Source organism: Debaryomyces hansenii (assembly GCF_000006445.2).
Source record: "Debaryomyces hansenii CBS767 chromosome C complete sequence".
NCBI classification, from domain to species: Eukaryota; Fungi; Ascomycota; class Pichiomycetes; order Serinales; family Debaryomycetaceae; genus Debaryomyces; species Debaryomyces hansenii.
In genome coordinates, this window is record NC_006045.2 from 1,257,504 (window position 1) to 1,273,249 (window position 15,746).

Sequence of the window (15,746 nt, forward strand, 5' to 3'; positions counted from 1 at the left end):
AGGAAACACCCTTGAAATATGTGTTTTCAATAATTGGGATTTAATTTGAAGTTTATGATTTAATAAATTATTTTATTTCTAATATATAATCTTTAGATCCTTAGAATAGAATTTTATTATATATAGATAATATTTACACTGATCTACAAGAAAGACGGCCAACATGTCAGATACTAGACACCAACAGAATTTATCTATAAACTCTATCAATTCATTGATAGAACCCACCACCCCACCTAGTTTTGGCAAGACGCTGATCTGGGACAACGGGAGCGGCGGCAAGGGAACAGGAGCTGGGAGTGGCTACAATGGACTCAACAGCATGGGGGCTAATGGGATCCACAACTTGACCAGCGGCAATGGAGTTGGAAATGGAATTGGCGGCCAGTTGGGAGGAAGCCTTTCGGGTCCTAGTGGCAGCCAAATGGGCAGTCAGATGGGCGGCATGGTTGGCGGAGGTGCCGGGGCGGTTCTGGGAGCACACACGAACGGCCATGGACCAGGAGATCACAAATTGGACAAGGAGTATTTGTCGGGGCTCAATAAGGTGCCATTGGATCAGTTGAGACCGGAGATATTGAAGTTGGCCAAGGACCAATACGGATGTAGATTCCTCCAAAAGAAAATTGATGAGAATGTGATACCGAGTTCCCAGATCCGGACGGAAAATTTCAAGGTAATCTTCAAGGAAGTCTACCCCTTTATCTACGAGTTGATAATTGACCCCTTTGGTAACTACCTTGTACAGAAATTGATCGATTACTGCGACGATGCCAATTTGAGCCTCATTTTAGAAATTTTGCAGTATAACTTATTTCAGATCTCCATAAATCAGCACGGTACAAGAGCGTTGCAAAAGATCATCAATAGCTTAAATAATGACTATCAGTTGAGCTTATTGATTAGTGGCTTGAATCCATTTATTATCGAATTGATTAAGGACTTAAACGGTAACCATGTTATCCAAAAGATCCTCAACAAATATTCTCCAGAGAATTGCCAATTTATTTACGACTCGATCATTAACGACTTATATGTGGTTGCTACTCACAAGCATGGATGTTGTGTATTGCAGAAGTGCTTGAACCACGTTAACAGTATGCAATTGGTCCAGTTCAGCCAGAAGATCTTAATGTTCGACACCTTCCGTAAATTGACGAACGATCAATTTGGTAACTACGTTTTGCAATACCTAATTTCGATCAACTCAATCTCAATTAACTTGAAGATGTATGAAAACTTTATGAAGTTCGGTGTCAATAACTTGTGTAATTTAAAGTTTTCGTCCAATGTGGTTGAGAAGTTCTTGAAGAACTGTTATGTAAATGAACCTAATAGTCCGGCTTTCTCCAACTTGAAACTTGAATTATGCTTACAGGTTATGCAAGGCGATTTAAATAAGATGATAAATGATCCATTTGGTAATTATGTTATTCAAACTTTGATTGATATTTTAGTCAATCCATCCATTAACTATACCAATCCTTTGAATAAAAACTTGTTGGTTTTATTGCCTTTAAACTTTAACATCTCAAATCTAACCAATCCACAAATTCAGATTGCCATTATCAAGAATTGGTTTGTTAACTGTAAGATTGTTTCAAGTTTTGGCAAAAGAATCCAGCTGAAAATCAATTCGATTTTGAATGGTACTACTAACAATAGTAATGGTTCCACTAATGCCACTAACCACCACTCGGCTAATTTTAAAAACTATAATTTCCACGCGTTGAATATGAATGCCAATGGTGAATTTGTTAACTCAGAATTTCCTCCCCATTTATCACAACAACCTCATAAGATGCACCAAAGAAATTTGTCAATTCCTTTACAAAGTGCACCATTTACTCCATTACAGCCAATGTCGGCCAATAATTACGCTTTAGGAAACGCTACAAATGGTGGTGTCGTTACCCCAGGGAACATAGAACATCCATCTAATTTACTAAAGCCTAATATGTCTGGTTACACGTCTTTGTCGAATTTGAATATTCCCCATATGAATAATCATATTTCCAACAATCCACTGGCTAACGATTTTACGATTCAAAATTCCTATTTTAACGGAAACCCTGCTAATAACAACCAAATGAGTCCTCAATTTGTACTTTCTCCAAATATAAAATATTACCAAAATTAAAAACTCCACGTTGCATTATATTTTACTTCTTGTATATGTTTTCCAGATTGAATCATTACTGCTATTCATGATTTTTTATTACTTGTTCAAATCGGTTATATATATTTATTGTTATTGTTTACTATGTTAAAAGGTTATATTGTTGAAAATTGAAAACCAAAAAAAAAAAATTGTTACATCTTGTTCCATTTTATAATTTATTAGGGATAGTATTATGTGTTATATTATAGTTATAAATGTCATATTATTTATAAAATACGAATGCATCTATGAGCGTCTTTTCTTCACTTTATCCCAAACTGAACCGGGTTTTCTCTTTCTTGATGTTTCATCAAGCTTTCTACTGTTATTGAACATCGACCAATCTTCACCTGCAAATGTATGAGCCATATCACGCTGCTTCTGTTGAAATGATTTTTTAGTCATGGTATTTGGCAATCTAGTAAAGTTATCTTCTTCGTATCTTTGAATTTCTCTTTCCTTCTTCTTGTCAAAATCTGTCTTCACTCCCAGTCTTCCGTTATCTACAATAGTAGAACCGATAGAACTTTCTAGTTGTGGTAAATCCGAATTTTCTCTTAAATATTCTTCCATACTTTGGAGCTTTCTAGTGTTACTGGATTTCGAGCCGGTTGCCGTTGGGTCTGCCTTTGGTGGAGCCATTGCTGAAATCTTTGGTGGCTTATATTTCTCAGCTGATTCACTAGCCTCTTCGTCTCTTGGTTCTCTTGATGTAGAAGATTTGGATTTGGATTGGGTTAATTTCGCAAGAGCTGCTGAATCAGGTCTATAAGATAATGCATCATCTTCTTCTTCACTTGATTCATCATCATCAGCATTACTGCCTTGTTCGTTATTTTCGTTATTTTCTTGGGCCGTTTTTATGGCCTGACTTTCATCAGCCTCCATTCTATTGTACGCTCTAACCATTTTGTCTAGTTGATAGTTAAGCTTCTTTTCTAAGGGCTTAATACCTTTTTCTAAACAAACCCTCTGTGTAATCGAATTTGCAATTGACTTCAATTTTGCATCTTCTATGTTGTCATCTTCCTCACTTAATTTCTCTACATGTGCCAAAATAATCAATACCAAATTATTCAAGTACGATAACAACGAATGACTCTTTAAAGATAATAATGAAACTCCTTCAAGTTTATCTATGTTCAACTTCTGTAACAAATTCTGGATCAAGTCTGGATAACTTTCACCTTCACTATCACTAGCCTTCAGGATTGACTCAATAGACGTTTTAGTAACATCGAGGGACGTTATAATTCCCTTCAACAACTCGTCAACACTTTCGACTTGTTTGCTCATGCTATGCTTATGCTATACTATGCTATTCCTATATTGTGTAAAGCTTTGTAGTGCTTCAAAAGTAGTAGGATATTAATTCTTAATATTTCACTGATTATGTAATATCTTGAAAATTTTTGAGATGAGGAAAATACGATAGATAACATACGACTGTTTTGTGTAATTTTAAATTTTTTTTTTTTACTAGAGCTGATATGAAAAATATACTTGATGGCATCTTAGGAATTCTTTTTTATAATTTATTCGTGGTGACTTTATAATTTTGATTTACAATGCCTCAAAACGAATATATTGAGCAGCACATCAAGCAGCATGGGAGACGGTTAGATTATGAAGAGAGAAAGAGAAAGAAGGCAGCCAGAGAAGGACACAGAATAGCTAAGGATGCCCAAGAATTGAAGGGATGGAGAGGTAAGCAATTTGCTAAGAAGCGTTATAGTGAAAAGGTTGCTATGAAGAAGAAGATCAAGACACATCAAGAATCTAAGGTCAAGGGCCCAGCCACACCTAAGGAAGATGATGGTGAAGCATTACCTACCTATTTGTTAGATCGTCAAACTAATAATTCAGCCAAAGCAATTAGTTCTTCGATCAAGCAGAAGAGATTAGAAAAGGCCGATAAGTTCGCTGTGCCATTGCCAAGAGTTAAAGGTATTTCTGAGGAGGAAATGTTTAAGGTTATTAAGACTGGTAAACAAAAGTCCAAGGCGTGGAAAAGAATGATCACCAAGCATACATTTGTTGGTGAAGGATTTACTCGTAGACCTGTGAAGATGGAAAGAATTATTAGACCATCTGCTTTAAGACAAAAGAAGGCTAACGTGACACATCCAGAATTAGCTGTTACTGTGTTTTTACCAATCTTGGGTGTCAAGAAGAATCCGCAATCACCAATGTATACGCAATTAGGAGTCTTAACTAAAGGTACTATTATTGAAGTTAATGTTTCCGAATTAGGTTTGGTTACTGCTGGTGGTAAAGTTGTTTGGGGTAAATATGCACAAATTACGAATGAACCTGATAGAGATGGTTGTGTCAACGCTGTTTTATTAGTTTGATTAGAGATATTCAATTCGGTATTTAGTAGCTACTTACTTATGATTTTGCATTTTGTATTTTAGCCTTTTAGTTATGATTCTGTCCGTTAATTTAAATTGCATCGGTTTATATATATATAGTTTTTATTTGCAAATTATTACTAAATATAAACTTACTATATGAATTACGATTCAATCAGACAATTCGTCAAATAGGTCTAAACAAAGAATATTCCTTTTTCCAAGTGATCTGAACCCACAATTTAATATCAACTTTCCGTTTTCCCTAATTATATCCCATTGACTACTCAACAATTTTGTGCCAACTAAGAAGCACAACCCACTAATATTTTGCTTGTTACTTATAAATGGTAATAAATCACAGTATTTGCTAATGATTTCATGCGGAGCATGTAATCTGTTGTTTAATTTAAATGGATGGATGCTATATTCGTTATGTAGATTATCCTTTCTCAAATTGGTCAAAAATTCTTGTCTAATCCGTTGCAAGTATTCGTAACATCCTTCCGCACTTAACTCTACTAAATCTTCGTATCTTTCACTTGAAACCTTCTTCAAATCATCTAATTCAATAAACCTTTGGGACTCTATTCCACAGGTTGAAAAAGCGAAACTCCATAATACTAATGTTGCAATCCCCACTGCATACATGCCATCAAAATAATCGTCGTCCACGTTCCAATCTATGAATTCAACGTTAGAAGTTTTCTCATTCACATTCAATGGTTTTAACATCAATTCCCACAATAACAAATAACAATGGATAATACTCTTTAAGTTTACTAAATCAATAGTTGATCTCTTGGTTTGGGGATTCTTTAACCAAATGCTATTGAGTTTATTCTGAACAATGGCATGATCTTTCATTGTAGCACTTACACTCATATTTGCTGGAGACCCACCAAATATTGCTATATCGTAATGATTGATATCAGCCATGCCTATTATCTGAGTTAAATGATACATTGGAAATTGACACTGTGATTTAATAATACAGTCCAGAGTATTTGATGGAGTCTTGAAGACCTCTGAACAACAGTTGCCATTGATTTCAAGATGCCAATTATCAAAAGCCTTGGACAATACTTCTTTCCATAATACAAATCCTTGGGATTTATTATTTCCATTAATATTAGTTAACAAAGACGAGCTATTTTGTAAATCAGTTTGCTGCATTTGATACATGATCGAAAATAACCCAGCAAATAGAACCTTCCTTGTGAAGAGCGATAACTTGAGTTCAGCTTTATTTTCTTGGCTAGACGGCGTTTTATATGGCTTCAACAATTTCTTAAGGACATTTAAAAAGCTTTCCCCATTCCTTATCTTTAGAGGGTAATTGTTATTCAGATCTTTTCTTTTCTTCAATAGATCTCCATTTTGTCGGTCTTGATTTGGTTTCTGTAACTTTTTCTGTCTCTTCACAATTTTTCTAAAGGATCCATTCACTTCTGTGGATTCCCAAAGATGATCATCATCACATGGTAAATTTAGAAGTTGTAATTGATAGAACATAATTTGAGGATTATGGCGGAACTTAATGTAATCAATAATGTCCAAATAGAATGTCATAAATGTAATCCTTTTCATTGATTCGGATTCCACCCATTTCACAAATAAATCATAATCCGTAGTATCATTATTATCTACTGACATATCATTTGGTGTATCAGATTCATCCGCGCTGGTGTTGGAACCGCTTGTCAGATTTGTTTTCTTAGTAGTGGTTGCTGGATTCCCACCCAACAAAGGCGATCTTCGCAATAGCTGTACGGTGGTTCCATGATGTATATGCCCTCTCTCGTGCAATCTTCTCAGAAGAAAGTTTTTTTCACACCACTCCAATATATTCAAACTTTGCAAAATCCATACCTTGACAGGTGATTTAAAATCTTCATGTTGAAAGATCATGAATCTCAAAGGGGTGGCAATACTAAGGCAAAACTTGAACTCAGGAGACTTCTTTCTTCTTCGTTGTTTATCGTTTGATTTATCTGATGACGTGCAATAATTACAGCCAACTATAATCATGGGCAAAAGTAATAGGGGCTCAGCTGTCTTTGTATCAAAGGATGGTCTATGAAGAATTGTAAACTGGGGGTGGAAAATAGACCAATAGGTAGATAGATAATAAGAAAACCTATTCTCTATACTATAATCTTCATTACCAGTGTCTGACTGTTCAAAAATTTCATCAATCATCTTCCTTGAAACGGTGGGTAAAGACTTTATTAATTTATCGACAAGGAGGGAATTAATGAAAATATGCTTGTTCTTTTCAATATTATTTTTGTCTGGCATCAAGAACTTTTGCAAAGATGCAACTGTAGATTTCCTATTCTGGTCCCCTGAAATTGGGCTGTTCTGTAGGTCACTCGTTAACACTGGAGATGTGGATTCATTAGTAGTGGTAGGCGAATTAGAGGATCCTGTTGAACTCATATTAAACTTATAATTTAATCCCGATAACAATGGCTCGCTTCCGTTAACTGACTGAGCTTGGTAATTTCTTAAGAAAACTTCGTCTAGAGGGTTATCATCGTTCGAAAATATATTTACGTCTTGCATTCCATAATTATTCATCGATTGAATATTGGCTTGTGGATTTTGATAATCATTATGATAAAATGGAGCCAACACTTCTTCCTTATACTGGTTATCTTGCTGAGGAACTTGCTGCTGAGGGACATGCGGTTGTGGTACTTGATGTTGTATATGTTGATTATTTATTTGTTGTTGTTGAATATGCTGTTGTTGTATGTGGTCACCAATAGGAGAAAATTGCGAGCCACTATATGGAGAAGGAATATGGCCCTTTACAGTATTATCAAATACCGGGCCTGAATTAAGATGAACTTGAGAATGAATATTGTTCGGGCTTGGGTCAATTTGGTTGACACCTTTCAAGCTTTCCCGCTTCATATTTTCTGATCCTGGTGTAACGATCATATTTTCGGGTGATTCAGTAAACAACCACGATAAAATATCATTTTGTGACTGAGGTATATTATTACCAAAATTGGGTACTTTATACTGATCGGCGTACATATCTTGTATATGAGAAGCCATCGCATTGTTCTGAGGATGGATATACGGTGGTCTTCCATTAAAATTCCTCGGTTCTTGTTGAGGGAATCTTGCATCTTTAATGGGATTTATGGGAACCTGATTGCCTATTGTATTGTTTAATGAGCTATTGACAGGCGGTAAATGAGAACCCGTTCCATTATGTGTATGTTCTGCATGATTGACGCCATGTATCAAATTAGATATTTGCAATGGAGACTGTGTCTGGTAGTTAGGAAGTATGATAGGTGATTCCCCAGGCGAAGCCTGAGGCGAGACACTGCTTTTCGATGGATTGGAAAAACTAGATCTGACACTTTTTGGATAGTTTTTATTAGCAAGTTCCAGGTGTCTTTTAGCATGGCGTTCTTTCAAGTCCTTACGAACAAATGTCTTACCACATTTTCTCTTGTTACCTCCGTAGTCTTCGATAATAGCTTCACATTCAAATAGCTCTTTTGGTTCATGATTCAAATGATGCCGTGCTAGATGATCCGATCTTGTAAATACCTTATCACAATCTGGACATGGAAAGCTGCCTAGCGTTCTCTTTTTCTTCCTAGGTTTATCTGTCGGACTATTCTTATTTACTCCGTTGCTGCTATGGGCATCGGGACTCTCACTATATTTTGACATAATAAGTTTCAATTCACAGAAGTTAAGTCTAACTACTGAGCATATACCGCCGATGCTAGCCACTTACCTAGATGTAAACCTAGATGTATTAATTAAGTAGGATTAATTGAAACTAATATATGGTAACAGGATAAGTACTATATTCTCCACCTTAGTTTAGTTTGAGCTGTAGTCAGGTGATGACAATACGTAAAAGTTCGTTTATGCCCTTCGATCGGTTAACCTCCTACGATTATACTTGATATATGACGACAATTGATGAGTAGATATCAAGTAATGTACGTTGTATGGTTACTTAAATGATATACTACATTATGATAAGTTTCTGAATGTAGTTCTTCAAATGAGAAGCGTCATATCGGTGTAAAAATAGTGCCGATCCAAGATCTAAAGATCTTGGATCCCTAATAGATCTCTCGATAGTAAACGGGACTAAAACGTACTACCAAGTACTGTTTGTAGGTGTTCTAATCATTTATTTGTCAGGTCTACAGGAAATACTTAAGAGTACATAAATGTTCAATGCAATTTACTATTCAATCAACCGATGGAGGTCTAACATATGGATGAGATCTACCATTAGTTGCTCGGTTTCTAGTTGTTCTTTCTGGACCACCTCTCCCATTTGACGCAGGCAGCAAGCTCCGTGAATCTGAGAAGGATGCATGAGAGGAGATTTGCTCGTTCTGACCTTCACCATTCTGTTGATTGGTTTCATGTCCCGCATCAATAACCGAAGGATTATTCTCCAGAGTAGTACCAGTCTGAGTGTCTGAGCTACGGTTTGTTTCAGATGCATTATTTCTTCTGGTTTCTCTCCTTAAATCCCGAACTTGGCTTCTTAGTGGCATAAATGGTACGCTGCTACTACCTTCAGAAAATGGGAATCTTCTTGGGACAACCAAATTTGGCTCTCGGCTTGTTAAAGACCGTGGTGAATTACCATCTACTGTATAATATGGCGTTGCCCAATCTTGATGCATATATGAGTCTGTCAAAGGACTTATGGATGGGTTGAAAGGTCTCCTGAATGGGTTAAACACGTCTGTCAGATGGTTTAAAATATGATCAACCACTTGTTCTTCGTTGGAATTGAAGTTATAGAAACTATTGTCTCGAATGATGTTTCGTCTGGCAATTTTTGGGTCTGTTTCCTTCAGAGCCTCCACCTCTTCACGACACAAAGGACAGCTAACGTTACCTTTTAACCATTCAATAATGCACGATTTACCGAACACATGATCGCAATTTGGCATTTTGACTGGCATATGTGAAACCTCTTCTTCTTTTTCTTTATCTTGATTCTCTTCCATCTTTTCTTCCTCCGCATATCCTGGTAGTATTTGATCTGGCCTTGCATTTTCTAATGTACTTAAATTTCTAGACGGAAACCTTGAATTGATAAGAGCCCCTTCGTCTACGGGGAAAAATAACGAAGGATCATTAAATTGTTGAGCATGTTCCATTGACTGAATATTATTTATATTGTAGAAGTTATTCAAATTCTCACATATTGCTGCATTCTGTTCTCTAAGGTGTCTGTACATATTCGAACTTCCTTCAGTGTTACTACTATTCTCTTCTTTCACATTCTTACTTTCCTTCTCGTTTCCTGCTTGATAAGGGTCGAAGCAAATAGGACAATTAGGATCCGAAACTGATGATAAATCAAGTTCTCTTAAACTGTTTATTGCATCTCCCGATGCAGTTTTCTTCTTGGTTCTTATCCCACTAGCACTCAACGCTCTATCAAGAACGTCTCTTAACCATGTTGGCAAATCTGAATTCATATTATTAGCTGCGTCTATATCAACATCGATAATCGTGGCCCCCATAAAGTTCGGTGGTCTTTCTGAAGGATCCATTATGTTTGATAACTTTTAGAACTATTTAGAATCGTACAGCTTATACTAAAAGGAATTTATAATACTTCATGACAAGTAGGCTAGTTTGCGAAAATCACTGATAAATTGCGGAATTACAAATATCGATCTACATACAATCAGGTGTTTGCAAAAGAATAAATATATACTTAAACTATACAAATTAGAACGAAATGCTAATAACAAGATAAAAAATGTAGGTTATCTATAGAAGTACGACCCATTTTACAACGAAAGCTAAAATGTTTCTAACACAGTTTCTGCGGCTGGTACTATGAGCAAAATTTGGTCTACCAGAAATAGTAGATTATTAATGTAGGAAGTCCTAGATACAATAAGTAGCCATATAGAGCTTATAAGTATTGCGCTCTTAAATTGGTTACCATGATTTGCTTGTCTGGAGGCAAAGAACGAATTTGATCGACAGGTAACGATAAAACTTGGGCGATTAAGTCTGCTTGATCCGGTGCCATAGCAGACAATTTTGCAACTGTCCCTGGAGGTAAATGTGGCCATCTGGAAGATTGCGGCGTAGGCGGAAGCGATGGCTGTTGTTGGAGTTGACCATAAGGATTTGATATTTGTTGGGCACTAGGTATTTGCGATAATGATGGTTGTTGTGGAACTTGTTGCATGTGAGGACGCATTTGATTATGCATTTGGTTTTGCATTGAAGACTGCATCGATGCTTGCATTGGTGCTTGCATTGGTGCTTGCATTGGCTGTTGCTGAGAAACTGGAGTGTTCGATGTAGACTTCATGGATTCGGATATGACATCCGCGTCAATGAACCCCATGAGTAATAAGGCTTGGGCTGCAGCAGTGGCTAACTGAGGTGATAATTGGAAAACATCCACTGCCCTGTTTGCATTGGGGCCGCTCAAAATACTTTTAAGGTTTGAAATCAATTCGATGAGTTGCGCAGGTGGGATCTGACTTAATGTCTCGTTAATCTTGTCTGGAACGGCAAATGGCAAATTAGAAGGCGGTGGTAACCCTTGCGATGTCGACAAATAGTTAGACAGCATATGCGAGCCGGCATTATTGAACTGATTGTTCTGCAGCTGTTGTGGCACTAATTGAGGTTGAAATTGATTCACTGGTGGAGTGAATGTCGATGTAGGAGTCAAATTTCCGTTATTAGCAGGAACTGGCGGACCATTATATAACATCTCCGGAGGCAACTGAACTGTATTTGGTAGATGCTTCCTATCCAACGTTAATATTGGTTTATAATCCGAAGGTGCATTTGATCTCAATCCTTCTTTCGACAACTCAATTCTTAATTTTTTGTATTGGCCCTTTTGATTTGGCTGGTTATTCAAAAGTTTTATTTGACCTAAAAGCTGTAATCCTTTCTGAGTGTCCTGAGGTGTTTGGTACTCGACAAAACAAAACCCCTTATTTTTGCCGGCGTAGTCAAACCCTAGTCTAACATCCACGACATTTCCGGATCCACAAACTACCGACTTGATTATATTTTCATCCCACTCATATGGTAATTGTCCAACATAGAGAACTGTTGAAGCAGTTAATGGCGTACTAGTCTTTCTCGCCATCATCAATAAGAAAAAGTATCACTGTATATGTTACTGTAACCGATAATTTTGAGAATAATGGCGATATTTTCGTAAATGCATTTAAATGGAGGTTTGACGAAAATCTCCAAGACGGTATACGGTTAAAGCAGAAAAATTTCCGGAGACAAGTTTGAAGAAAAAAAAAAAGATTCCGATACCGGGAGTCGAACCCGGGTTTGCTCGGTGAAAGCGAACCGTGCTAGCCGTTACACTATATCGGATAATTCATAAAGTTGTAAGAGAGAGTAAGTATCCATATATTGACTATATAAGTTATACATCATGGTTGCAAAAGTTGTATAAATAGAAGTGATTATTCCCTGAGTTTGGATAGACGAAAGAGGAAGGAAATTAGGAACTAAATATAGGTAGTTAAAGTTAGTTAGTTAGCTAAGGATAAGAAGTTAAGTTCTATTTGGCCTATAGAACATACATATAATATACAGAGAAAAGGAATTACCATATTGGTCCCCAGTTTCCTTACATGTTTGTAAGAGAACACAAGTATTCATATATGGACTATATATGTTACAACTGCAGCATTTTCCCGTTAGCATGGTAACACAAATTCGTGGTTCCAGTCTATCGTCTATCCTTCCGTGTGGTGTTGGAAATGCTCCATTGTGTGAATTGCCGTGTTCTCCATCGTTGTCTATTATTATTAACTGTTAACAGTCATACTGTCCCTTAGGACCGTGCTTGAATATCATGCAGCAGCAACTTGGATACCAAGGAGCACTCAAATTCTAACTTTAATGGAACTATGTCAACTATGTCACTATTGTGAATAACTGTCACCTGTTACGTAAATGATAGCTGCTATTAGAGTATCGAAATCAAACTACCAACCCGTCACAACAGTAAACATTCCGATGATAAATGATTGCTAATTCATTTATAGATTGATTAATCAAACAAGTCAATATTTATTTACAGAAACATACCAATACAATTAAATCTGTACTAGTTTGAATGTAATTTTCATTACGACAGTTGTTGCTATACATTAACCACTTATCATACACACTCGCAAAAAATAGTAGAAAATGCAGAAATTAAGAAAATTAATAGTGAATTTGCAGTTAGTTATTTACTTGACAAACTGCTAATATGATGGGGGTCAATGGATCTCCATCATTGTAGAGTTCAAGAATTCCCTCTATGAAACGGTTCATTAATGTAGAGAATTTACTTCAAAAAACGGCCAATGAGGCTCACCTTTTTGATTACTTCGCGAGAAAAAATCAGCCATGCGTTATGGCTGTTCTGAGATCAAGGGAACGCGAGTAGGATTTGGAACCAAACCGTCCAGACAACTTATCGGCAGAGGTGCTAGGGATATTCTTTGATTTTGGCTGGACTGATCCCCAATGAATCTATTCTGTTGCGGTGAGCTTGTTACTAAATATCCATAGTTAGCTGACATTGTGAATAACAATTTCGGGACTGTCGCGGTTGTAATAAATATTTGGCATGTAGTTGTTGTTATGATTCGAACTTTTGTGGTTGTCCTTGATCTACTGATAACTCCGGTAAATATATAGGCCGTTCTACTTGTGGTAAAGTTGTCAGTTGCTTTTGGGGAATATACTGAGGAGGTCTACAGAACGGTTGATTTGATCATTTGCTGCATTTTCCCATGTATTTTCCCAAGAGCTCATATGAAACGTAGAGATACATCTTATATATGTACAACTAAAAATCGAATATGAACAAATATAATGTTTAATGGGAACTTTCATGTGAACTGTAGATGCTTGTAGACGTAGAGTCGTTGTTGTAGCATTAATATTGCGTATTATTATTGTAAGAGATCATATATATACATGTATCGGACATATAAAGAGTGTTGCAAAAGAGTGTTGCAAAAGTTGAAGTATAAATAGAGTAGGTTCATCCAGATTTTGTATTCTTTATTTTCAACCTATAATTGATCATATATACATCAAATTAGGAAATGCTTAAAAAGTTCTATATATATGTGATATTTGTCATGCAAATAATCATGGCTGAATGTCAACAATTATACGGTTATAGAACTCCAAACTGTACAGGGCCACCGTCATTCGATATGTATATTGATTCTGACACCTGTTACACAATTGATACATTTAATCTAGGCTCGTTTAGTTATGTCAATGGAGTCAACGATGACATTGTCATGGTTGTATTTTTCGGCATTGGTTGTAACAACACTACTACTCCTTATATGATTCTTACGCAACCAGAATGTATACCGGTGGATTTCTATCTGGTTAGATACCTGGATATGTCGTTTGCGCTAATAAAAGCAACAGCTATATTAGAAATGATTGACTTAAGAGTTGCAGCAATGGGTAACACAGAAATAATCGCTAGCAACTGTCTGTGCAACAAATTCTAATCTGCTGTCTAAGTTCCTGAAATAAAGCATATGTATAACAAAATGCATCAAATGAAGCGTGTAAATGTAAATGTGAACAAAAAATACATAAAATAGGAAAATAGATATATATGCAAAACCGATCTAACAAATTTAATGGGAATTAGAAATTGGCAGACCGTAGTCATTAGAATAAGTAGAGCCGTTGTTGTAACACTAACATAACTGACCATGTGTTATTGTATACATGTATCGGGCATATAAGGAGTGTTGCAAAAGAGTGTTGCAAAAGTTGAAGTATAAATAGAGTAGGTTCATCCAGATTTATTCTTTATTTTTAAGTTATAGTTGATCATATATACATCAAATTAGGAAATGCTTAAAAAGTTCTATATATGTGTGATATTTGTCATGCAAATAATCATGGCTGAATGTCAACAATTATACGGTTATACAAGTACAGACTGTACAGGGTCGCCATCAGTCAATATCGATATAGGCACAGACAATTGTTACACAGTTAAAATATCCAATGAAGGTTCGTTTCGTTATGAAAACGTGGCCGGGGGAGATATCATGGCTCTATGGGATGACAAAGGTTGTGACAGTGCAAGATCAGGAGTTATTATTTATACGCAACCAGTATGTATAACTGTAAATCGGCACCGCGTTTTGTCGTTTGCGATAATAAACACAACTTCTGTATCGGAGATTATTGACCTAAGAGTCGCTGCAATAAGTAAAAACACACAAATAATAGCTAACAACTGTCTGCTCAACAAATACTAATCTACTGTCTATACAAAATGGTCGGTATCTGAAATAAGTGAATCTAAGATAGAATAATAAATATGAAATAAAGATACTATGAGTATATACAAACCTATCTAATAAATGGAATATGAAATAAACTTAACAAATTTAATGAAAACTGGAAATAATGGGCAAACTGCAGTCCTTAGAATATGTAGAGCCATTGTTGTAAGAATAACATAGCGTATTAAGTGTTATTGTATACATATATTGGACACAAATATGCGTGCTGTAAAAGAGTGTTGCAAAAGAGTGTTGCAAAAGTTGAAGTATAAATAGAGTAGGTTCATCCAGATTTATTCTTTATTTTCAAGTTATAGTTGATCATATATACATCAAATTAGGAAATGCTTAAAAAGTTCTATATATGTGTGATATTTGTCATGCAAATAATCATGGCTGAATGTCAACAATTATACGGTTATACAAGTACAGACTGTACAAGGCCACCGTCATTCGATATCGATATAGGCACAGACAATTGTTACTCATTTGATACATTTAATATAGGTTCGTTTAGTTATGACAATGGAGGCAAGGATGATTTTTTCTTGACGCAGTGGGACGGCAGTGGTTGTGAAATGTCTGCGGGTTTTCTTCATTGGCAAGCAAGATGTATAACGGTAAATGGAAACCTGGATGTGTCGTTTGCGGCTGTAAATTCAACTGGTATATTAGAATTGATTGGTCTAAGAGTTGCAGCAATAAGTAAAACCACAGAAATAATCGCTAGGAACTGCCTGTGCAGCAAATACTAATCTACTGTATATATAAGATGGTAGGAATCTGACATAAATGAATCTAAGATAAAATAATATCTGTGTAGGTGTTATTTAAGAAAACATATGTATATGTATATTTGATATATAGGTGAGGGCTGCAAAATAGTGT

General features: G+C 36.0%; 9 protein-coding genes and 1 non-coding gene across 10 annotated transcripts; 5 read left to right on the plus strand and 5 right to left on the minus strand. All coding sequences in view use genetic code 12, as the record gives it.

Annotated features, from left to right (window-relative positions):
• Positions 1 to 163: 163 nt before the first annotated feature.
• On the plus strand, positions 164 to 2,140 carry DEHA2C14278g (DEHA2C14278p; the record flags this gene model as incomplete). Its single annotated transcript, XM_458303.1, has 1 exon — positions 164 to 2,140. One exon carries the CDS (start codon positions 164 to 166, stop codon positions 2,138 to 2,140), a length of 1,977 nt encoding a protein of 658 aa, XP_458303.2.
• Positions 2,141 to 2,407: 267 nt separating this feature from the next.
• Positions 2,408 to 3,457, minus strand: DEHA2C14300g (DEHA2C14300p; the record flags this gene model as incomplete). The annotated part of the gene is made up of 1 exon (XM_002770170.1): positions 2,408 to 3,457. One exon carries the CDS (start codon positions 3,455 to 3,457, stop codon positions 2,408 to 2,410), a length of 1,050 nt encoding a protein of 349 aa, XP_002770216.1.
• A 272-nt stretch (positions 3,458 to 3,729) lies between these two features.
• Positions 3,730 to 4,515, plus strand: DEHA2C14322g (ribosome biogenesis protein NSA2; the record flags this gene model as incomplete). Its single annotated transcript, XM_458305.1, has 1 exon — positions 3,730 to 4,515. One exon carries the CDS (start codon positions 3,730 to 3,732, stop codon positions 4,513 to 4,515), a length of 786 nt encoding a protein of 261 aa, XP_458305.1.
• A 171-nt stretch (positions 4,516 to 4,686) lies between these two features.
• DEHA2C14344g (DEHA2C14344p) lies at positions 4,687 to 8,217 on the minus strand (the record flags this gene model as incomplete). Its single annotated transcript, XM_458306.1, has 1 exon — positions 4,687 to 8,217. One exon carries the CDS (start codon positions 8,215 to 8,217, stop codon positions 4,687 to 4,689), a length of 3,531 nt encoding a protein of 1,176 aa, XP_458306.2.
• Positions 8,218 to 8,753: 536 nt separating this feature from the next.
• On the minus strand, positions 8,754 to 10,082 carry DEHA2C14366g (DEHA2C14366p; the record flags this gene model as incomplete). Its single annotated transcript, XM_458307.1, has 1 exon — positions 8,754 to 10,082. One exon carries the CDS (start codon positions 10,080 to 10,082, stop codon positions 8,754 to 8,756), a length of 1,329 nt encoding a protein of 442 aa, XP_458307.2.
• A 371-nt stretch (positions 10,083 to 10,453) lies between these two features.
• Positions 10,454 to 11,662, minus strand: DEHA2C14388g (DEHA2C14388p; the record flags this gene model as incomplete). Its single annotated transcript, XM_458308.1, has 1 exon — positions 10,454 to 11,662. The coding sequence occupies one exon, from the start codon at positions 11,660 to 11,662 to the stop codon at positions 10,454 to 10,456; it is 1,209 nt and encodes a 402-aa protein (XP_458308.2).
• Positions 11,663 to 11,829: 167 nt separating this feature from the next.
• DEHA2C14410r lies at positions 11,830 to 11,901 on the minus strand. The gene has a single exon. It is a non-coding gene; the product is annotated as a tRNA-Glu (tRNA).
• Positions 11,902 to 13,637: 1,736 nt separating this feature from the next.
• DEHA2C14432g (DEHA2C14432p) lies at positions 13,638 to 14,063 on the plus strand (the record flags this gene model as incomplete). Its single annotated transcript, XM_458309.1, has 1 exon — positions 13,638 to 14,063. One exon carries the CDS (start codon positions 13,638 to 13,640, stop codon positions 14,061 to 14,063), a length of 426 nt encoding a protein of 141 aa, XP_458309.2.
• Positions 14,064 to 14,417: 354 nt separating this feature from the next.
• DEHA2C14454g (DEHA2C14454p) lies at positions 14,418 to 14,831 on the plus strand (the record flags this gene model as incomplete). The annotated part of the gene is made up of 1 exon (XM_458310.1): positions 14,418 to 14,831. The coding sequence occupies one exon, from the start codon at positions 14,418 to 14,420 to the stop codon at positions 14,829 to 14,831; it is 414 nt and encodes a 137-aa protein (XP_458310.2).
• A 371-nt stretch (positions 14,832 to 15,202) lies between these two features.
• DEHA2C14476g (DEHA2C14476p) lies at positions 15,203 to 15,613 on the plus strand (the record flags this gene model as incomplete). Its single annotated transcript, XM_458311.1, has 1 exon — positions 15,203 to 15,613. The coding sequence occupies one exon, from the start codon at positions 15,203 to 15,205 to the stop codon at positions 15,611 to 15,613; it is 411 nt and encodes a 136-aa protein (XP_458311.2).
• Between the last annotated feature and the right edge of the window lie 133 nt (positions 15,614 to 15,746).